This window comes from Camarhynchus parvulus, chromosome 17 (assembly GCF_901933205.1).
Source record: "Camarhynchus parvulus chromosome 17, STF_HiC, whole genome shotgun sequence".
In the NCBI taxonomy this organism is placed as follows: domain Eukaryota; kingdom Metazoa; phylum Chordata; class Aves; order Passeriformes; family Thraupidae; genus Camarhynchus; species Camarhynchus parvulus.
The window spans coordinates 8,805,411-8,827,330 of NC_044587.1; the positions used below are offsets into that span (position 1 = coordinate 8,805,411).

At 61.0% G+C, this 21,920-nt stretch overlaps 2 protein-coding genes across 2 annotated transcripts in view; one reads left to right on the top strand and one right to left on the bottom strand.

Annotated features, from left to right (window-relative positions):
• On the top strand, positions 1 to 16,300 carry AKNA (AT-hook transcription factor). The gene is made up of 22 exons (XM_030961752.1): positions 1 to 155; positions 5,548 to 5,818; positions 5,933 to 6,864; positions 7,317 to 7,391; positions 7,869 to 8,028; positions 8,526 to 8,682; positions 9,076 to 9,169; positions 9,229 to 9,329; positions 9,426 to 9,600; positions 9,683 to 9,810; positions 9,896 to 10,069; positions 10,224 to 10,425; positions 10,514 to 10,620; positions 11,015 to 11,241; positions 11,401 to 11,587; positions 11,835 to 12,008; positions 12,108 to 12,211; positions 12,352 to 12,501; positions 12,579 to 12,680; positions 13,155 to 13,265; positions 13,475 to 13,625; positions 13,883 to 16,300. Exons 2-22 carry the CDS (start codon positions 5,647 to 5,649, stop codon positions 14,157 to 14,159), a joined length of 3,960 nt encoding a protein of 1,319 aa, XP_030817612.1. The 5' UTR covers positions 1 to 155; positions 5,548 to 5,646; the 3' UTR covers positions 14,160 to 16,300.
• STXBP1 (syntaxin binding protein 1) overlaps positions 16,294 to 21,920 on the bottom strand; it is a 25,008-nt gene continuing 19,381 nt past the window's right edge. Inside the window, exons 17-19 of the mRNA XM_030961299.1 lie at positions 21,312 to 21,397; positions 20,002 to 20,156; positions 16,294 to 17,998 (exon numbers count right to left, since the gene is read on the bottom strand). Of these exons, the coding sequence (XP_030817159.1) occupies positions 17,916 to 17,998; positions 20,002 to 20,156; positions 21,312 to 21,397 (324 nt within the window). The 3' untranslated portion in view covers positions 16,294 to 17,915. The remainder of the gene's footprint in view (positions 17,999 to 20,001; positions 20,157 to 21,311; positions 21,398 to 21,920) is intronic.

A 21,920-nucleotide genomic window follows, 5' to 3' on the forward strand; every position in this document is an offset into this window, starting at 1 on the left:
CTGGCGCCGCGGGCCGCGCTTTTGTCCGGCGGGGCCGGGCCGGGCTGGATCGGGACCGGGACTGGGAGCCGGACCGGGATCGGGATCAGAACCGGGATCGGAACCGGAGCCGCCCAGCGCCGGCCGAGGAGGCGCCGGCCGGGCCCTCCCTACAGGTGGGCAGCGCGGGGTGAGGGCGCCGCTCCAGCGGTGCCCGCGGGCCAGATGTGCCCCAGCTGTGCCCGAGGGGGCCGGGAATGGCTGGGCTGCTCCCTGCAGCCCCTTCTGCAGCTGGAAGGGAGGAGAGGGCCCCCGGAGCTCCGCCGGAGCCACAGCTGGAGCCACAGCTGGAGGCGCAGCCCGCGGGCCCCATCCCGGGGCCGCATCCAGAGCTCCCGGCTTTGCTGAGCCCGGCTTTGCTGAGCCCGGCTCGGGCAGGGCTGGCTCGCAGCCGGGAGCTGCCGGGGTCCCTGGCCGGAGCGGGGGCACCCCCAGCCCCGGCGGGGTCCCTGCGGCCGAGGCCATGGGACACGGCGGGAGGATGCGGGACTCACCGGGAGGATGCGGGACGCGCCGCTCCTGACCGAGGCGTGTCCTCCCCACGCCATCGCAGCCTCCGTGGCCCCGAGGAAACTTGTCAGAACTTTTCTTCTGACGGTGCCTCCTCCCCGCCGGGGCCGGAGGATTCCGGCAGAGTTTCGTCAGGGGCTGCGGAGGCGGCTCGGAGGCTCGGCCGGGGCTCTCGGAGGCTGCGGGGCCGGGAGCTGCCGCCGGCTCCTCCGGGGAAGTCTCCGGGGCAGCGTTCAGCTTCAGTTCCGTGTTTTATTTAAAGGGCAGCCGTGTTCATGGCAGTGTCGCGGGTGTCCCGTGCTCGGCCGCAGCCGCTCGGTGCCTTCCGGGCAGGGCTGAAATCGCTTCTTAAAGTTCAAGGGCAGGCGGGGAGCGCGGCAGGGCAGGCACTGGGCTGGGAGAGATGCGGATGAAAAAGCTCCAGGGAGAGCTCAGAGCTGCTCCCAGTGCCTAAAGGGGCTCCAGGAGAGCTGGAGAGGGACTTTGGACAAGGGATGGAGGGACAGGACACAGGGAATGGCTTCAAACTGACAAAGAGCAGAGTTGGATGGCACATAGGGGATAAATTCTTTGCTGAGGCCGTGGCACAGGGAAGCTGGGGCTGGGTCAGCCCAGCACAATCTCGCCGGCCGTGTCCCCTCTGCCTCTCTGCCCTGTGCTAAGAAGGGATCTCCGTGGCAGCGGCTGTGGCGGGGACAGCGGCAGCGCTCTCCAGACGGGGATTAAGGCTGTCTGTCCTTCAGGGCATTACGGCTGTCTGTCCTTCAGACCGGGAATTACGGCCATCCGCCCCCGGCCCTGCGGGGGTTCACCCGGCGTGTCCCTAGCCAGGACAGGAGGGTCCGTGTGTCAGGGAGAAGGAAGGAAAGAAAGAGGAGTTCTCTGTCTTGTCGGGCTTTGCTTCAGTGCAAGTGATGGAAAAATGACATTTCCATGGTGTTTTGGTGCCTCTCCAGGGGGGCTGGGGGGGACATCGCCCCTCCAGCCGCTGGAATTGGGGTGACACGTGGGCTTTGCAGTGATGGTGACAGGCGTGTGCTTTCAGAGGACCAGGGAGGTTTGTCAGGCTCTTCCTCGCTGTGATGGTCCCTCCCTTGTTCTAGTAGGAAATAATGCAAACTGAGAACGCAGCGTTTCCGCTTCTCTGCCCTCTTTCATGGCTATTAAAACGGGGCTCTGTGGGCTTTAAAAAAGGGTTTATACACCAGGAATTTCTCCCTCCTGGAGTGCAGACATCCCTTGCCAAGTTTCAGCCCGAGGCCGTTCTGGCCTCCTTCAAACCTCTCTAAAAGAGATGCAAAACATCCATCCCTTGTCTGGGACGAGGGTTAAGCCCCCCCTGCATCCCAGACGGGCACAGATTTGCAGGAGGGGCTTTAACCCATGCCAGGCAAAGGATTTTTGGGACACAGGGCAGGAGGGTAATTCCACATCACTCAGAAAATGTGGGGATGGAGCTGTGGGGTTTAGAGCCCCTCCATCCCCCCTGCTCTGCCCGGGGCTGACAGGGCAGTGAAGGCAGAGTGACAGCAGCCCTGTCCCCCCCTCCCTGTCACCGAGCGAGCCCTGGGGCGGAGGATGCTCCTGTCTCCTCTGCTGTCAGCACTGATAAACCCAGGAGCCACGATGGCTCCGTGCTGGCCTGGATGGCTGCGGCTTCCCTGCCCACAGGGATGAGCTGGGCGGGCTCAGCCTCGCACCTCGGGCTTTGCCCGGGGCAGGGAGTGGGACTGGGATGGGATCAGAGCAGGGAGTGAGACAGGGATGGGATGGGATGGGATGGGATGGGATGGGATGGGATGGGATGGGATGGGATGGGATGGGATGGGATGGGATGGGATGGGATGGGATGGGATGGGATGGGATGGGATGGGGGCAGAGAGTAGGACAGGGATGGGATGGGATGGGATCAGGGCAGGGAGTGGGACAGGGATGGGATGGGATGGGATGGTATGGGATGGGATGGGATGGGATGGGATGGGATGGGATGGGATGGGATGGGATGGGATGGGATGGGATGGGGGCAGAGAGTAGGACAGGGATGGGATGGGATCAGGGCAGGGAGTGGGACAGGGATGGGATCGGGGATGGGATCAGGGCAGGGATGGGATTGCTGCTGGCAGAAAGGATCAGGAGGGACAGACAGAGACCTGGCAGCACCCAGCACTGCTGGCAGCATCCCCCCCTCAGCTGAGCCCCTCTGCCCTGAGCCACAATTTGGGAAAGCCCTGGCTGGGATTTGTAAGGCAGGAGAAGGGTAGAGGGGCTGGAGCAGAGCAGAGTTCAGGGTTTTCTAGCTGAGGCTTTTAAATTTCTTTTTAGCTTTTTTTCCCAGTTGCCTGTGGCAAAAATCCTGGCTTTCAAAGAGGAAAATTAAAATATATGGATATATTTCTACACACACATTTGGGATTGTTTCTGTTTGATTTGTGGCTGCTGAGCACGAAGCCACATCATTTTTCAAGCTTTTCTGTGCTCCCATAACAGGGAGAAAATCACTTAGAGAGGGGAAAAGAATCCGAGATTTTTTGCTCTTGCCACCATGACCATCAGCAGAGGGATTTTCTGGGAAAGCAATAACTGTGGCTAGGTTTGGACTGCAGCTGCTGTGGGCTGTGCATGGGGGAAGCACTGCTCAGAAATGGGGTTAGCCATGGCCTCATTCAAGAGATGCAAAATCCCCATCCCTTGCCTGGGATGGGGTTAAAGAAACACCAGAAGTGGGTTGGGAATGTTTTAACTCCCTTTATCCCAAGAGAACAGGACCCCCTGGTGATGAGGGTTTTTTTGAGTTTGGTCTTATGAGCTCTTTAGAGAATTTATTACACTTGAGATAGCTTAGTTACTTCCAATAGTATAAAATTAGTAGGATGGTTTTTGAGGTAGTGTTGGAAACAGAAAAAGTTTTAATAAAAGGCAAAATAATAAAGCTCTTATGGAGAAAAACTGAGTTAGGGGTACGAGGTTTTTGGTTTTGTTAAGACACTCCACAAAAGCAATTATTTCCTTTGTTCTTTTTTTAGTGAATTACTTAGTTGGGACTTTTTGGCCTTTGTCTAACTGGGCAGCCCCAGCTTTGAAGTGAAGTCCTAAAGGTTTTGTGAGGTGTCTTTTTACCCACTTAAGGAGAGAATTTTTGGGGCTTTTTGCCTTTTTAAGGAGACAAAGAATAATTTGGTCACTCTGTCAACAGAAAACACAATCCTACACCCAGGCTCCTTTCACCCAGCACTCTCCTGTGGGAATCCTGAGTGTGGTTTTTGGGGCTCCTCATGGCTCTGGGATCCTGCAGGGCTCCAGGTGGGATGGGAGGCACTCACTGGGGATCTCTGGGTTGTGTGTAAGGACTGGGGGCTGGAAACATCCCAGCCCAGGGAGGAGCTAAAGCCAAAATCCCTCTTTGGTTTCAGTAGCTCAGAGTCTGAAGAATCCCATCTCCCCTGGTGGCAGGAGAAGCCGTAGAGCATCTCCAGGTGTGGGGAATGGAGTTATCCACTCAGTGTGGGGGGGAAAGCCTCATGCAAACCCCCCAGGAGGTTTGCAGTACCCTAAGGGATGCTTTGGGGTTCTTGAAATGCCCCAAGGATGCTGGCAGGGCTGGGAGCAAGGCTGGTACAAGGATGATGCCCTTGATGCCAAGTTGGGCTGGAAAATAACCTCAAACTTCACAAACACCCAAGGAATTTGCAGAACTGAGGCTTGCGAGGGGGTCAGAGGACTTTTCCCAGAGCATGTGAGTGCTGTGGGTAGGTTTACTCCTCATCACCCCCATCCCCCAGCCAGCAGCACCCCAAAATCACCACAGCACCCTCTGGCTAAGAGCAGCCACCCCAGGGATCGTGCTGTGGTTTCATTAGCTTGTCAAGCTGTCCTCTGCGTGCCACTAATTACACATTAACGAGCTGGCTTAATTGGCTGCCTGTGAATGTGCCAAGACAGGCCACAGTGGCTGGGTGCAGCCACAGCATCCCTGGGAGTGTGAGCAGCATCGCAGGATGGACCCTCCCTTTGGAAATCTGGGGGAATTTCCAAGGATGGCTGAATTTTGGGGCTTTAAAGCTCAATTTTAGATCTCCTGGAAAATCCTCATGCTGATGTTTTATGGACCAACTGAGGATGGTCCCAGGGATCTCCCTCCCCTCTCTTCCTACAGCATTTTGCTCTGAACTGGATTTAAAAAATAAAGGTTTTGATAGAAAATGCTGCGGGAGGAGGGTTCAGCCCCCACTGCGCAGGGCCGGATGGGGTTAAAACTTCTGTGGCCACCTGCAAACTTGCAGGAAACATCATTTCCTCCTTCTGCAAGAGCTGGGCTGCCCCACAGGCACAGGAAGATTTCGGGGGGCTCGGTTTTCATGGGGTCACAGTGATGGGGATGTCCTGAGGCTGCTGGTACAGGGTGAGGGTCCCCTGCACGGGGCTGGAGGTGCCTGGTTTGGCTCCCCCAGGCCAAAATTTGGGCTTATGGGGCTCCAATCCAGCAGAGGGCTTGGAAACCCCGTGGCCTTTCTTGCCACACTCCACATTTGGGGTTTTGGCATCCGGCTGCTGGCGGAAACCCCATATGGGGGTGAGGGGGGAGCTCATGCTTTGGGATCATCAGTGCAATTTGTGTCAGGTCTCTGCTGTGACCCCACATCCAGAGGGGCTCTTTGGGGTGCTCCTGCCTCCCCAGCACTGCTGGTGGTCCCCAGGGTGTGGCTGCCCAGCTGGGGTGACATCCACAGGGTGCCAGCATGTCCTGGGTGTTCCCAGGGTGGGGGACAAACCTTTTGGGGCGGCCCTGAGGGGCTCCTTCCCCACGAGGACCTCACTGCTGGCAGAGATGTGGCAGCTCCAGCTTCAGGGTGGGATGCAGGTCGGTCTGATCCGAGGGTGTCCCCCCCGTCATCGGGGGTTGTTCTTGTCCCCGGGATTTGGGGGACAGGGAAGACACCTCAAACAGAGCCCACCATGTCCCGCTGAGCATCCCTCGCTCTCCCCCGGCCCCCCACCCAGGACGCGGCGGCGATGCTGTGACCTACATTCGCGACAAGGAGGTCCCCAGCCCGCCGCCGCCGCCGCCGCCGGGCCATGAAGCGACACAAGTGAGGGGCCATGGCCAGCCCGGCACCATGGCTGCGCTGGACACAAACAGAGCTGACGCGCTGGCACGGCGAGCAGGAGGAGGAGGAGGAGGAGGAGGAGGAGGAAGAAGACGACTTTGAAAGGCGGATGGACGAGGATGGGGTCATCGGCCTGGGGGAGGGTGCCAGGAGCCCCCCGTGGGGTGAGTCCTGCCCACAAGGGGTGGTCCCAAATGTCGCCGGAGCTGCTGGAGCGGGGGGCCGGGGACACCGGCCGGGCGTGGGTGCCACAGCCCCGCGGTGCCGCTGTTTTGCAGGTGGCAGTGAGGAGCTGGAGGAGGGGTCCCCGGCACAGGAGGGGCGATGGCACCCGCGGCAGGAGCCGGCCGAGGAGGATGAGGAGCGGGGCAGCTCCAGGGGGGACGAGGGGCCCTGGGGGGCAGAGAGCGATGGGGACCCCGAGCTGTCCTCTGGGGGCTGCTGGGGCTCGGGCTCCAGCGGCAGCCCCGAGGCCATGAGGGCCGGCCGGGCTCTGTGCCAGCCCCGGGGCTGCAGCACGGACGGGGGGGACACCTCAGGGCTCTCGGACACCAGTCCTGGCCCCGGCACCCCGTCCCGCCAGCTCCGGGGCTGGGGCACGGCCAGGGACACCATCGGGGGGCACAGGCAGGAGTGGAGCCCGAGACGGAGCCTCCCCCTGCAGCTCTCCCCCGATGGCCCCAGCCCCGAGCGTGTCCCCGAGCCCCAGAGAGCTGGCACAGGGATGGCACCTGCTGGCTCGGCACCCAGCGGGCAGCCCCAGGGCGCCGGCAATGCCGCGGCACCCCAAGGGCACGGCAGATCCCGAGTGCCCAAGAAAGCAGCGCCCGCCGTGGTGCCCCCCAAGGCCGCCCGGCAGTCGCGGTCCCTGAGCCCCCGGCGGCGAACGGGTGCCAAGGGGACAAAGGATCCCTCGGGAACGGGCACCGAGGGCACGCAGTACGGCCGAGGGCGCCTCAACCACCCCCTGCCCGACCTGTCCAAGGTGGAGGCGCGGGTGAAGTTCGACCAGAGCTACCGCCCGCCCCGGGGCCGGGTGCTGCCCGCCCGCCCCCGCGGCCCCATCGGCTTCAAATCCCCGGCCGAGATCGTCCGGGAGGTGCTGCTGAGCAGCGGGGAGGGGGCGTCCCCGCAGCCCCCCAGCACGGCCGGGCTGCCGCAGGAGTTCAGGTCCCCCAGACAAGCCACGGCGCTGGTGCAGCAGCTCCAGGTAACGCCCGGCTCCCCCCGTTCAGCCGTACTGGGAGGGTCTGCAGGGTGGGGGGACATGGGGGTGTCACTGCCTCTGGGACCCCATGGGGGTGTGGTGCTGGTCACGCCTTCCCCGTCCTGCATGGAGCTGGCGAGGTGGGAAGGAGCAGGGCTGTGGGCAGTGCTCAGGCTGGGCACAGGATGCTCGTGTCCCCCCGGTCATCCCCACAGAGCTTGTGACCCTCAGGATATTTGTCCGCCTGGGAGGGGAGGGGCTCTCCCGACGCGGAGAAAAGGGGTCACATCTGCTCAGAGGGGTCGGGTGTTTTGGAGAGGGGGTTCCTGCATCCCACCCATGGGACTCCCCCTCCCTGCTGTCACCGCACAGGGCTGCCTCCCCTCCTTTAGTGCCCACCCCTCGGGCATCCCCCGTGCTGGGTGCTGTCCCCCACTGGTGTCCCCTCCCCACAGGACGACTACCACAAGCTGCTGACCAAGTACGCCGAGGCTGAGAACACCATCGACCAGCTGCGCCTGGGCGCCAGGGTGGGTGGGGGCTCCGGATGCCTGGGGGGCTTCCCCTCTCTGCTCCCCCCTCCCTGAAGTTATGAGTTGTGCTTTCCTCCCCCGGCCCCTTCCTCTTCCTCCTGCCGGGGAGCTGCGGTTGAGCGGTCCCAACCCGGGGAGGGGGGTTGAGGCCGCGGCAGAGCCCACGACAGCCCGGGGAGCACCGTGCCCCCCTCGCCTGGCAGGATCCCCTCCGTGCCAGAGCGGTGGCTCAGCCAGATTGTCCCCGGAATGGCGGGGCACGTCTCTGAGATGGCAGGAAGCGCATCCCCGTGTCACCTCTGCCACCGCGTGGGTGGGGAAACTGAGGCAGGGCTGTGCCAACTGCCCCCCGCACGCGTGTCCCCACCTTCACCGCACCCACTGCTGTGCCCATGAGGTGCTTCGGGGTGCCCCGGGGCACGGTGGGTGGGTCGGGGTGCAAGCTGGCTGCCCAAACCCGCTCTCCCTGCCCAGGTGAGCCTGTTCTCCGACCCGCCACAGCCCAGCCGCAGCCTCGCCGTGGGCACCGTGGCCAGCGGGAGCCGAGTGATGACCCTGAGCATCCCGCAGGCACGGACAGCGGCTCTGGGCATGGCCACAGCCCCGGCCACAGCCCCGGCCTCGCCAGCTGCAGGTGTGTTTATCCACATCCCACAGCCCCACAGCTCACAGGTGTGTCCATCCACATCCCACAGCTCACAGGTGTGCTGATCCCAGCCCCACACCTCACAGGTGTGTTGATCCATATCCCACAGCCCCACAGCTCACAGGTGTGCTGATCCACAGCCCCACACCTCACAGGTGTGTTCATCCGTATCCCATATCCCACAGCCCCACACCTCGCAGGTGTGTAGATCCATGTCCCACAGCCCCACACCTCACAGGTGTGCTGATCCACAGCCCCACACCTCACAGATGTGTTCATCCACATCCCACAGCCCCACACCTCGCAGTTGTGTTGATCTATATCCCACATCCCACATCCCACACCTCACAGGTGTGTTGATCCGTGTCCCCTGCCCCACTCACCGCCCTCACACTCCGGTTCTGGGGGGACTGTCCCCCACAGCCCCTTCCCCACGCAGGTGTCACCGCTGCTGCAGTGTCACTTGTCCTTGTGTTTTCTCGCAGCTGCAGCCCCGGGACTGTCACAGCGGGGGGGTTCACCCCAGCCTCGATCCCCTCCCCTCCCCGGGGGGGCTGCCCCAGCTGCCCCGGGCCGTGCTGCTGCCCCGGCCCGCGGCTCACCCGGGCCCTGGCGGGGCAGAGCCGCCGGCTGCAGGCACAGGTAAGGACCGGGGGGCTGCTGAGGGGCTGGGCGTGGAGAGGTGTGGGAGCGGGGTGCTGGGGGGGCTGCATGGAGAAGGGCTTTTGGGGAGTGCTGGTGGGGGTGCAGGGCAGCAGAAAGGGGATTTGGGGGCAGTTCTGGGGGGGCTATGGGGATAGGCTGGGGAGGCGCTGCAGGGCGCAGCTGCGGAGGGGGTCTGGATCAGAGGGGTTGGGGGAGATGGTGTGGGCAGAGGGAGTGTTGTGGGGTGCTGGGAAGGAAGGAAGGCTGGGGATAGGGCTGCAATGGGGGATTGCACTGGAGCAGTCCCTGGGGATGCTTAATATGGGGGGGTCTAGGGAGTGCGGGGGGGGGCACAGCAGGGCTGGGCTCAGCCCGTCCCACCCCGGCCAGGTGGAATCCTTCGAAAGCTGGGTGCGTGCAGGGACCCCCACAGCCTCGGAACAGCTCCAGGTGCGTCAGCCCCTTCCCCGACCCCAGCCTGGGGGCATGGGACGTGCCCGGGGCCCGTTGGACAGGCTCGCACCCCACACCCTTGTGCCGCAGAGGATGAGGATGCTGAAGGACGCGCAGGATGCGCTGGAGCGGGAATACCTGCGGGGCCGGCAGCAACTCCCGGCGGCTGCGGGGGGGTTTGATCCTGATCGGTACGGGCTCCATCCCACTGCCACCCCCTCCCCAGAGCCCCCGGAGAGTCCCCGGGGGTCGCTGTTCTTCCCACACTGATGGCTGGTGTCTTGCAGGGCAGTGGAAGGGGAGATTTACCGCCTGGGGCTGCGCCTGGAGGGGCTGAAGGAGCGGCTGGAGCCGGGGGGCAGGCGGCAGTCCCTCCCTCAGCCCCCCCCGCAGCCCCCCCCGCAGCCCCGCTGCCCCCCAGCCCCGTCCCCACCGCCGGCCGCCCTCTCCCCACGCCCCGAGGTGAGCTGGGGGTGCAAAGGTTCCCCACCCCTCTGCATTTCTGGGGGGTTGCCCCTCTCACCCCTTTGTGCTGTGCCCACAGAGCCCTGCGCTGGTGGAGGATCCTCGGGGGACAGCAGGGGACAGCGAGGGGGTGGCAGAGGGGCTGTCCTGGCCCCTCTGGCACAAGCAGCGCCAAGTGGAGGAGGATTTTGGGGACCTGCTGGAGCAGTGAGTGCCCTCACAGCGGGGCAGGGGGGCACTGGCACAGGACATGTCCCCAAAGCCACCCGCTCCTGCCCATGGGTCCCCCCAGGTACAAGCACTTCAAGTCCTTGCCGGAGTCTCTGAGCCTGGAGCGGCTGAGCCTGGCAGGGAGCCAGTCCCAGGAGGAGGTGGATGCACCCACGGCAGGGGACAGTGGCCCCAGCAAGGTCCCCTGCAGGACACGGTCACTCGAGGAGGAGCCCAACCTCGAGCCCTTGCCCTTGTAAGTGCTGTGGGAGGCGGGAGTGAGCAGGAGGTTTGACATCAGGTTTTATTTACCTCGGGGTTAACAGCCTCCATGGCAGAGCTGGACTGGACATTTCCCCATGTCTGGGGTTGCTCTGCCCCATCATTCCCGCTCCATCCCCTCCCCACAGGCACTTCCCTCAGAGAAGAGCTGCGACGCTTTCCCCCAGAGGACCCCCAAACCTGGAGGAGACACGGGGCCACCCCTCCCCTGCCCCTGCTGAGGAGTCACCAGCCTCTGCCAAGCCTTCCCTGGGAGTCCCTGGGCCACCACGGGTGTCCCTGTCCCTCACTGGGACAGGCAGCGGTGCCACCCAACCCAGGCCCCGCAAGGTGAGTCCCTGGGGCTGTGGATCCCTGCCTGAGAGCCCCCCCAGAGCCCCCCGGGCTGCTGGGCACCGACCCTGCTGTCCCTCTGCAGGAGCAGCGCATCGTGTCCCCAGAGACCGACAGCGGCTTCGTGGGCTCGGAGGCCAGCAGGGTGTCACCCCCCGTGCACACCCCCGAGCACCATCCCCCCGGCCCCGGGTACGGCCCTGCCCGCGGGAATTCGGCTCTGCCTGTGGGATTTGGGGGGTTGGAGGAGCAGGGAGAGGCCACCGAGGGTGTGGGGAGCAGGGTTGGAGATGTGCAGATGATGTTTCAGTTCCTTCCAAGCCAAGCTGCTATCCTGCAATTCAATGATTCTATCAGCTTTGCTGAGAATCATCTTTTGGAATCAGTTTCCTGATACCTGAGCTAGCAACACTTTCTTCATCTCACACTGCAGTAAGTGTACTCCTTCTCGCAGTGTGTTGCCATGATGATGCTCTTGGGATATAGAAAGAAGACAGTTAAAAAAGAGTAGCTCTTTTAAAAAAGACAAGCTCCAGTGGCCAGGGGGGGCCCTAGGGCTGCCCATATAACCTGTCCCTTTCCCCAGGGCTCCGGGCTCGCTGGGACCTTCTGTCCCCATCCCCAGCAGCCTCCATACCCCACGGGAGAGAGAGACAACCCTGCTTCCCTCCGAGACAGCACTGATGGGCATCTACCCCTTGGGGGGCACAGGGGGGCCCCGGCTGCCCCCCAGCAGCCCCTCTCAGAGCAGCTCCCCCCCTCGCTGGGCTGAGGGCAGCGAGGTGGGACCCGACCCCGACGCTGATGATGGCAGTGAGTACACGGGACTCGGTGAGGGTGAGAGATCTGGGGAGCCCTGGCTCTGTGGCTCTGGTTTTTGGGGTTCCCAGATCTCCTTGTGGTGCTGGTGAGGGAGCTGTGTCCCAGTCTCTGCTCGCTGATCCCACTCACTGTGCTCCCCTTCCTCCCCAGCTCACACGGACTCGGAGGTGGGAGCCAGGAGCTGTGCCAGCACCAGTGGTCACCCCCCAGCCGTGGCCAGGAGCCCAACCAGCCCCCTGCCCTCCCCCGAAACGCCATCCCCCACCCTCCTGTCCCCCGACCTGCCGTCCCTCGACCCGGCTCACTGTGACCTGCTGGGCTCCCGTCTGCACCGCGAGTGAGTGGCTGTGTCCCCAGTGCCCCAAACCAGGCCAGACCCCCTGGGTGACACAGGGACCCCCCAAAGGCACCCACTGGGCACTGGACGCCAGCCCAGGATTGGTTTTGGGGAGGGTCCCAGTTCTGGGTGCCAGTGATGGGGTGGGGGGTCCGGGAGGGGGGTGCTGATGCTCCCCCAGGGCCACCACACTGCTGGGGTCCCTGCTGGCTGCACCCGCCTCACTGGGACATGTGTCGTGGGGCAGCCGGGCCATCCGGGCGCTGCAGGACGAGGTGTGGCGGCTGCAGCGGAGGCTGGAGGCGAGCCTGTGCCACTCCCGCAGCTATCCCGGGGGAAAAGCCGCTCCCCGTGTCACCCCGGCCAGGGGGCAGCCAGTGGCCAGCGCACCATCGGCCCCGCAGGACGCGGCACCCTCGGGGTAGGTGGCAGGGGGGACCCGGGGGGTGTGGGGGCAGCGTGGGGCCACCCCAAACCTCAGCCTGAGGAGGGGGTGACAGCATTTCTGTCCCCTGTGCAGGGAGCCGAGCCCCCCGGTGCGGGGCAGGGCGGCCCCCGGGGTCACACCCGTGCGGAGGGGGAGGTCGGCATCGCTGCCACGGGACAAGCCCGAGCTGGACCTCGGTAAGTGGGATGGGGACAGAGGGGACACGCTCCTCACTGCACACCACTTGCCCTCCCCAGGATGTTGTGGGGCTGCAGGACCGTGGGGTCCTGGCGGTCCCACGGAGCCCGCTGTTCTCAGCCCAGGGTGGGTCCTGCAGGTCTGGAGCTGGGTCCCAGCGGATGCCACCCCCCTTCCCTGTCGTCCACCGCAGCCTCCGAGTCAGAGCCCGGGCCCCGGGCACCCCCTGCCCTGCGGAAGCACCTTGGGAAGCCCCCGGGGGCGGTGACATTCCGGGGACAGCACGCAGGTGGGTGCTGGTGGTGGGGCTGGAGGTGGCCGCCCCACCCTGGGGACCCTGGCCAGGCTCATGTTGGGGTTTGGCAGGGACACGGTACCAGGCGGGGACACCACGTGCCACCCCGGCACCCCGAGAAGAGCCGGGCACCTCGGGGTGTCCCCAATGTCACAGGGGCAGGATGGCATCAGGTGAGTGGTGCCCAGCCCCTTCCAGCCTTCCCTGCCACCCCTAACAGCTGCCAATGACCTTAATTAATTAACTGGAGAGGCTTAGGGAGGGGACAGACAAACCCATTCCTCATGGCCTGAGGCTCTCCCCACTGTCCCTTGGCCAGACCCCACTGTCCCCCAGGGGGATGCCCTGACCTCGTGGGGGTCCTGCACGGGGCAAGCCCCCCTTGGCATCTGTGCCTGTGTGGGCAGAAATACCTGGGACTCCCTGGGATTGCTGGGATTCCCTGGGCTTCCAGGTGTCACTGGCAGCAGTGTCACCTGTCCCCAGCCCTGTCCCAGGTGCCAGTGCTGACCCCACCTTTGCAGACCCCCCTTTCCCTGCAGGGAAATCCTCCCCCTAATCTCATCAGCACCCCCAAACTACTCAGCTCTTCCCAACCGTCCCTGGCTGGCAGTGCAGGGGACATTGCTGATGTCCTCTCTCCACAGCTGCATCTGGGGGAGGTGACACCCCCCGGCAGCCCCAGCACAGCACCCCCAGGAGAATGTCCTGCCCCACCTGCCGGGCGCCCACGGGCAGCAGGGACACAGCCACACACGGTGGGTGACAAGGGTGACACGTGCCTGGCACAGCTCCTCACCCTGTGGGCTCTGGTGGGACAAGGAACAACCTCAGCCCCCTGACAATGCCAGGGGACTGTGCCCACCCAGTGTGGCACAGGGGAGCATGGCACTGGGGCTGCCACTCCATGCTCACCCTTGGGGACACCAAACCCCCATGGGGACATCTAACCCCCTTCCTCCCTCAGCAGAGCGTGTCCCTGGTGGCTCCTGTCCCCCAGGTCCCCACGCTGGAGCTGAGAAGCCGGAGCAACCTGGAATTTGGTACTTGGCAGCCCCCCCTGCTGCCACCGTCTGCCTGGCACCCGTCCCCCTCGTGCCTTATGTGCCCTCCATGCTGTAAGGATGCCCTGGGGCTGGCAGGGGGCTCAGGGGGGTCAGCATTCCCTAGGGGTGGAGGGAGAACCCAGGAGGGGCTGTCCCCAGCCCAGGGATCCACTCTGGGGTGACACTGCCACCAGCTCCTCTGGGGACAAGCTGTGTTCAGAGGGTGGTGCTGTGGGGTGGGCATGGAGGAAATGGGGAAGAGGGATGGAAACAAGGTGGGGTGGTGGCACAGACCCCATCACTGAGCCCGTGTCCCTTCTTGTTCCCAGCTACTGCTCCCCAGCAGTTCCTACCTCAGCCCCAGCCCTGGCCGGGGTCCCCCTCGCTGTCCCTGCGGGTCCCCGGCGGGCAGAGCGTCCCCCGCGGCCCCAGGGCCACCAGCGCTGCCTGAGCCTGGAGCTGGAGGAGCTGGAGGAGCTGAACTGGTGCCTGGGCCGGGCTGTGGAGGCTGCCCAGAGCGCCAGGCTGAGCTCCAGCCGCATCAGCCGGGCCCTGGCCGCCGAGCTGGGCCGGCCGCGGGGCCTGCGCGGCTCCTGCCTCTTCTGAGGGCCCTGCTGGCACCTGCAGGGCCTCTGTGACACCAGGAGAGGGGGATGGACCCCTCAGCATCCCTCACTGTGTGCTCCCTGCCAAACATGGGGGCAGCAGGGATGGAGGTGCCTCCAGAGTCTCTGTGCTACCAAGAGAGGCGGATGGGCCCCTCAGCGTCCCTCACTGTGTGCTCCCTGTCAAACATGGGGGCGGAGGTGCCTCCAGGCCCTCCATGCCACCAGGAGAGGAGGATGGACCCCTCAGCGTCCCTCGCTGCATGCTCCATACCAAACCTGGGGCCAGCAGGGCTGGAGGCACCTTCAGGCCCTCCATGCCACCAGGAGAGGAGGATGGGCCCCTCAGTGTCCCTGCACTGTGTGCTCCCTGTCAAACATGGGGGCAGAGGTGCCTTCAGGCCCTCCATGCCACCAGGAGAGGAGGATGGGCCCCTCGTTGTCCCTCACTGTGTGCTCCCTGCCAAACCTGGGGCAGCAGGATCAGAGGGACTTCAGGGGGTCCTGCCCTGGCTCCCACCCCCTTCCCACCCTCCCTGCAGTCCCTGCATGGCCTGTCCGTCTGTCTGTCCGTCTCCAGGACCCCCAGGCTGCAGGAGGGGGGTGAAGGCATGGGCAGAAGTCTCCAGCATTGCACAGCCCCATCCCCTGGGAGCAGCGGGGTGTCCCCCCAGGGCCGTGGCCACCCCACCCTGAGCACTTCTGGGGGTGCTCTGACCTCGTGTGGGTCGAGCCCCCTTGGCAGCTGTGTTTACCTCTGTGCCTGTGTGGGCAGAATTCCCTGGCATTCCCTGGCATTCCCTATTCCACCCCTTTCCAGGCCTCCTCAAGGGGCTCTGCCCTCTGCCCTTGGACTTGAACCCAGCAGGATCCTCCCTGGGGAAATTTATTTTTATTTTGTTGGTTTTTATGTGAATTTTTTAGCTAGTAAGCAGCTAAATCGCTCTTTGGAGTGTTGATTGATGATCTATAATGTGTGTGTGTGATATATGTGTATCTATAAATGGATATATCTAGATAGGCATATCGATATTTAGTTTTATGTCTATATCTAGAGCGACAGATATAAATAGATCTGTGTATGTCCAGATCTGTATCTGGTTCTATAGATATATCTTTCTACAGATACATATATATATAAATATTCTGGTTTGCATTTCCAGCACAACCCTTAGGGCATTTGTGGGGTTTTTTCCCTGGATGTGGCCACCCACAACATCATCCAGACAGAAAATAAAATGAAGGATTTGAGGTTTTCCCCCTGAGCTCCTCAGGGAAGCTGGGCTGGTGGAGGAGAAGTCACCTGAGACCAAAGTAGATGTGGGGCTGTGGAGCCCCTGGTCCCCCCAGCTGGGTTTCTAAGGAGTTAATTCCTGTTTTTTAGGGAAAAGGATGTGGTTGGGGCAGCTTTTCCAGGGATGGGTCCAGCCAAACCCTCTGCTCCACCCCCAGCACCTCAGCCTGTGTTTATCTGTAGGACCTACCTGAAGTGCCAGTGTCAAATGTATTTATTTTTCTTTTATTTGTTGTACAAATACCCACATTTGGAGGGGGGGGGATCAGTGAGGGACTCGGGTCTGGAGCCTTCCAAGCTCCCCCTGAGCCTGATCCTGACATGAGCCCAGAGGGGTTGGGAATGGGGCTGTCCCTTCCTCCTTTTTTGGGCCAAGAGGGCTGGGTTTGGGGGATTTAAAAGAGGTTTGGGGGATTTGAAAGAGGTTTGGGGAATTTAAAAGAGGTTTTATGTGTCTCTGGTTGCCTCTGCTCATGCTCCTGCCCCAAGCTGGAAGCTGTGACTCCCCCAGCCCAGGCAGGGCGTGATAGAAACATGTGGAAAGTGTGGTTGATTATTCCAAACGTAGTAACCAGGACCAAATGTTGTATTTTTTCCTTTATCCCCTATTTTTTAACGCCCAGCAGAGCCACTGGGGTGGTATTTTGTACGAAGAAATTGCCTATTTTTGAAGGAAATAAATGCAGTTGGATGACTCGTGTGCTGATTTTCCTTCCCAAAGCCACTCCTAGGGGGAGGTTTGGCATCACCACACAGCCCTCCCTTGGGGTTGGAGGGAATATTTTCCCATGCCTTTTCCCTGTTTTCCTGGCCCTGAGGGAGCAGCAGAGCACAGCCCCAGTTGCACTAGGGATGGAGATCGCTTTTATTTAGTCACTCGAGTGCTTTAGTACAGAAGAACAGATATACAGAGATGATACATGTTTGTGCTTCAACACTTTCAAACATTTAGATTCCAGTAATTTCAAGGTAAACAAGTTCCAAGACAGACTAGATTATTTTTTTTTTAAGTTTTCCTTTTTGATAAATTATTTTTTATATAAATAACTGTAACAGAAAAAATAATAATAATAATAATAATGTCCAACATACAAGATCCTGAAGCATTTGCATTGCTAAACCAAAGAGGAACAGAAACGGGCTGGGAGACCAAAGGGGAACCAACAAATATCAGTGCAATGATACAGCCTTTGCCCTAAAAATATATATTTAACTTTATGGGCAAGGAGCAGACGGGAAGGGAAGGGAAAGGAGGGGGCTAACCACCAACGAGGCAAGAAAGAGCAATTTTAGGGTAGGAAAAGGGGGCTCACAGCCTTCAGGGGGAAGAGAACAAAACCATAGACCCCAAAATATTGCAGTGCATCTAAAGGCAAGGGACAGGGGGGCAATCCAGGGGCGTCAAATAAAAACCCAACTAAAATCAGAGGTTTGGGGAAATCACTATACACCAAGCTCGTAAGAACGTCACAAGACACAGTCATTAATATACACAGAGTCCAGAGGGTTTGGGGGGGGGCCTTGGGGGTTTGGGGGGCCCCAGAGGGTTTTTGGGGAGGGCCCAGAGGGGTTTTGGGGGTCTCAAGGTGACGGCACGCTCAGAAACGCTTCACCACGGGACGACACGAGTGGAGCTGGGCATTGGCACCGAGCTCCCGTGGGGATGGATGGATGGATGGATGGAGAGAGGTATCCATGGAGAGATAGCAGAGATGTATACATATATATATAAAATATCTTTTTATTTTTTATATATATGTATTTTTGAGGGAATTCCCAGAGAGGGAGGTGGGGCTGCAGCAGGGCTGTGCAAGCAGACAGGCCCCAGCTCCCAGTTTTGACCGGTTTGGTCCCGTTTCACATGGGAATTACCACCACGGTGTGAAGCGTCCTGGCTGCACTCCCACACCACCCCCATCCCAAAGTCCCACCCAGATGTTGGCGTGCACATCTGGCAGGAGCACACACCGCCCCAAAAGCCATGGGACAGATGGTGGTGCCAGCCTGGCGCCCGCCTGAGCAGCGGCTGGAGCGGTGTGGGGTGTCCATCCATCTGTCCTCCTCATCCACACAAGACCCCAATGAGGAGCATTCCCCCCCCAAAAAAAGTGTTTTTCTGTCATTTTCCCCACCATATTCACTAGCAATGGGCAGATGGTTACTCAGCAATGAGCTCCTGGGCGCTTCCCACAGCTGCAGCTACAAATATATAGATTTTTTTTTTTCCTTTTTCTCTTAAACACAATGCATCCATTTTCTTTATATATATATATATATTATTATTTTTTTGGCTGTTATCCCCTCCCTGTGGATAAAATGAGATGGGGGAGGCGCTGGGAGGGGAGAGGGGGGATCAACACAAGAATAAGAGAGAAGCTGGGGCCCACTGGGTGCAGGGTGGCACCCGGGGCCGGGCGCCCGGCGGGGACGTGGGTCGGCATCGAGTGGTGACAGCGTTTCCTTTTAACTGCTGCTCTCTTCCTCTGTTTTATTGAGTTTCTTCAGCGTGTCCAGCAGTTTCTGTGGGGTGAGGATGTGCGTGGACCCTGTGGGAGCAGAGGAGAAGGGGTGCAAGGGGATCAGTGATGGCTTTGGGAGCCCAGCCCGTCCCCGCTGTCCCGGGTCCCCCTTACCTGGCGGCGCCGGCCCTGCGCCGCTGGAAATGCTTGCGAGGAAATGCAATCTATGGGGAGGGGGTGTGGGCTCTGAGGGCATGGAGAACGGGAAAAGGACCAAGAGGAGGAATGGAGGCGAGGGATGGAGCTGGTGGGATGAGGCAGGGGCTGGGAGGAGCCGGTGCAGGGGGGTTGTGGCACTGGGGTCACTGCAGGAGGCACTGCTGGGTGCAGGGGTGGAGTGCAGGGAACAGCCGGCGTGAAGGGACCTTCCCCAGGCCCCCCAAGCTGCACGGAGCATCCTGGGGACACAGAGGTGGCCAGGAAGGGTGGGACAGGACAAGGAAAACAAGGAAAATCTCCCGTGCTCAGGGGTCCCCCAGCACGGTGCCAGTGGGGGTCCCACCGTGCTGCCCACGCTGGCTCAGCCCCACAGTCACCCTGGCACCGCAGGGACCAGCACACAGGGCATGCTGGGGTGGCACTCACTGGTGAAACCAGCAGGAGCTGAACCCCAGGGCAGGGTTTGGGGGTCTGCAATGCCACGAGGCTCCTGCCTATCCAAGAGCAAACCTGAGCTGAGTGGGACTCCAGCCCCAGGGCACCCCAGAGCTGGGGGGTCCCAGCAGTGCCCAGCCCAGGGGGATGGACCAGGACGAGTGCTGGGGTCTCCACTGCTGCCCCTCTCCCCCAGCCCCGCTCCAGCCACTCCCAGGGCAGAATCTGGGAGCTCTGTCCCCCCCTCCGTGGGGCAGGCAGGACCCTGACCCCTCCAGCCCTGGTGAGGAGGAGCTCATGGCATGAAGGAGCTGGCCAGGGGTCATGGCTGAGGGGTGATGGATGCTTTTCCACCTGGTCGGAGGAACCGCAAGCATTTTCTAATCAGTGAACCCAACAGACCCCAAACCAACAATTAAAAAAAAAAGAGGAATGGAAAAATCAAAGAAAACCCTTCGGGGAGGAAGAGTTTCTTTTTCATTAGTAAGCTGCCTTTACTTGGTTTCTTTGGCTCACTCCATTGCTGGAGCCTGATCCTCAAATGATACCCTAGTGGAGTCCCTGAAGTCGGGGTGCCTCAGGTCCATGAGAAATTTGGTGGGAGTGAGAATGTGAGTAGAACCTGCAGGAGAACAGAGCGGGGCTGACGGCTGCGCCGAGGCTCCCCCACCACCACCACCAGCTGCCTCTGGGGGGAGGAAGAGGAAGGAAGCAGGCGGAGCCCGGAGCTTGGAGGCGCATGCAGGGGATGGACCCTGGAGAGAGGCGGGATGAGATGGTGACAGGCAGGATGGAGCTGGGATGGGCGTCCGGTGACAGGGACACAGCTGGGGCAGCAGGAGGGGATGGAGACTGGGATGCTGTCCCCAAGCAGCAGAAGAGATGCTGGGGATAGGCTCCACCAGGCATCACATCAGACGGTAAAGGACACCTGCCTGTGCCCTACAGGGGGTGTATCCAAGCTGTGCTTCCCTGAGGAATTTTAGGCACCTAAGAGCTCCTTGCTGGTAGAGCATCCACTGTGTCCTGTGTGCCTGACCCACAGCTCCCCTGGGAGCAGAGATGGGAGCTGGCCCTGACCACATCCTGCTGCATGACCCTAAAAAACCTGGCTCCTGTTTGCACCTCTCTTCATTTTGCACTTTTCTTCCTGTAATGACCCCAAAACCGAGGAGCAATCCGAGCTGCCGAACCTCCTCCCCCTCTCCCCCAGCCCTGCTCAGACAACACCAGCCAGGAGATGGAAGCAAAAATGAGGATGTTTGGAGTGACACAACCCAGATGGGGAAGGAGGGGACACACAGGGGGTGACAAGAGATGTCCGGAGAAAACCCTTCCGCAGAGTTGCAGCTCCCGCAGGCTCTGGAGCCGGGGATTTGCGGGATGGAGTGGGATGAGCAGCCAGCAGGAGGGGCCAGCCCCGGGCCAGCACTCACCTATTAGCACCTCCCACTTGCCGCTGGCTTGTGTCACCTCGTAGGCGCAGCGCATCTCGTTCATGCTCACCCCGCCCAGGATGAAGATGATGAGGCGGGGCCCGCTCCGGTACTCGCCGGGGGCCTTGTTCTTGTGCCAGTGGCCGTAGCGGGCACTGAGGAGAGGAAGAGGAGGGTGAAGGACGGGCACCACGTCTCAGTTAAATCACACGGACATTGCTGTCACAGCAGGGCAGGTCCAGTGATCCAGCCAAGAGCGCTGCTCGTTGTTACAGGGAGGGAAACTGAGGCACGAGATGGCTGGAGGGAAGCTGAGGCACATTGTGTCCAAAGGGAAAATGAGGAATGGGATTCCTACAGGGAAACTGAGGCATGGGATTCCTACAAAGGAACAGAAGCACAGGATGTCTGGAGGGAAATTGAGGCACAGGATGGCTGGAGGGAAACTGAGGCATGGGATTCCTACAGGGAAACTGAGGCATGTTGTGTCTGAAGGGAAAACAAGGAATGGGATTCCTAAAGAGAAACTAAGGAATGGGATTCCCATAAAGGAACAGAAGCACGGGATATCTGGAGGGAAACTGAGGCATGTTGTGTTCAAAGGGAAAATGAAGAATGGGATTCCTACAGGGAAACTGAGGCACGGGATGGCTGGAGGGAAACTGAGGCATGTTGTGTCCGAAGGGAAAATAAGGAATGGGATTCCTAAAGGGAAACTGAGGCACAGGATTCCTACAAAGGAACAGAAGCACAGGATGCCTCAAGGGAAAGTGAGGCACAGGATGCCATGGGGGAAATGGAGGCATGGGAGGCATGAAGGGAAGGTGAGGCATAGGGTGCCTAAAGGGAAACTGAGGCATGGGATTCCTAAAGGGAAACTGAGGCACGGGATGTCTGGAGGGAAACTGAGGAATGGGATGCCTGAAGGGAAGTGAAGGCACAGGATTCCCAAAGGGAAACAATGACAGGATATCTGTAGGGAAACTGGAGCACAGAATGCCTAAAGAAAAATGGAGATACAGGGTGCCTGAAGGGAAACTGAGGCACAGGGTGCCTGAAGGGAACCGAGACAAGGGATTCCTAAAGGGATACAGAGGCACAGGCTGTCTGGAGGGACACAGACCCGGGGTGCCTCCAAGGAATGCAGACATGAAGTGCCTGAGGGGAAATGAGGCACGATGCCCTCTGAGCAGCTCCCAGAGCTGCTGCTGGCTGCAGCCCCAGGGGCTGAGTGGGATGGATGCTGACAGTGACCAGGTGGGCACAGACAATGACCCAGGTGGGCACGGACAGGGCAGAGGGGCACCCACCTGACGGCAGTGGTGCTGAAGGAGGCGGAGGAGCGGGTGGAGATGTACGGGTAGTGCTTGGTGTCCAGCTTGTCATCGATGGCATCCTGGGGACAGACAGACACAGGCCTGGGGTCAGCGAGGAGCCAGGCACAGCCCCAGGCCCCACAGCCCCTCTGCAGGCTGTGCCCAGGATTTCCTTCTTGAGAAGCTCAGGAGCAGGTGCTGAGCTGGAGGTTCCAGCCCTGGGATCCCCCTCCAGCATGAGGCACCCACTGCCAGTGCCAGTGTCACCCAGGGTCAGTGTCCCCCAGGGTCACTGTCACCCAGGGTCAGTGTCACCTGGGACACCTTGCTGAGGTGCTGCTGTCCGAGGCAGGCCCCTCTGTCCTGGGGGTGAGGTTGAGGGGTGTCCTGGGTTTGAAGCCACCCTGTGGGGGGGTTGTGACAAAGGAAAACATGAGCTCTGTGCTTTTGGGACCTGAGGGAACTGTGGCTCTGCTGGTCTGAGCCAAGGCTATCCCAGTGCAGAGCTCCTGGGACAGCTCCTGAGGACAGACACAGCTGTACAGAGCCATGCCTGTCCCCTGGCTCTGCTGGGACATGGGCAAGGCTTTGACAAAGCCACCC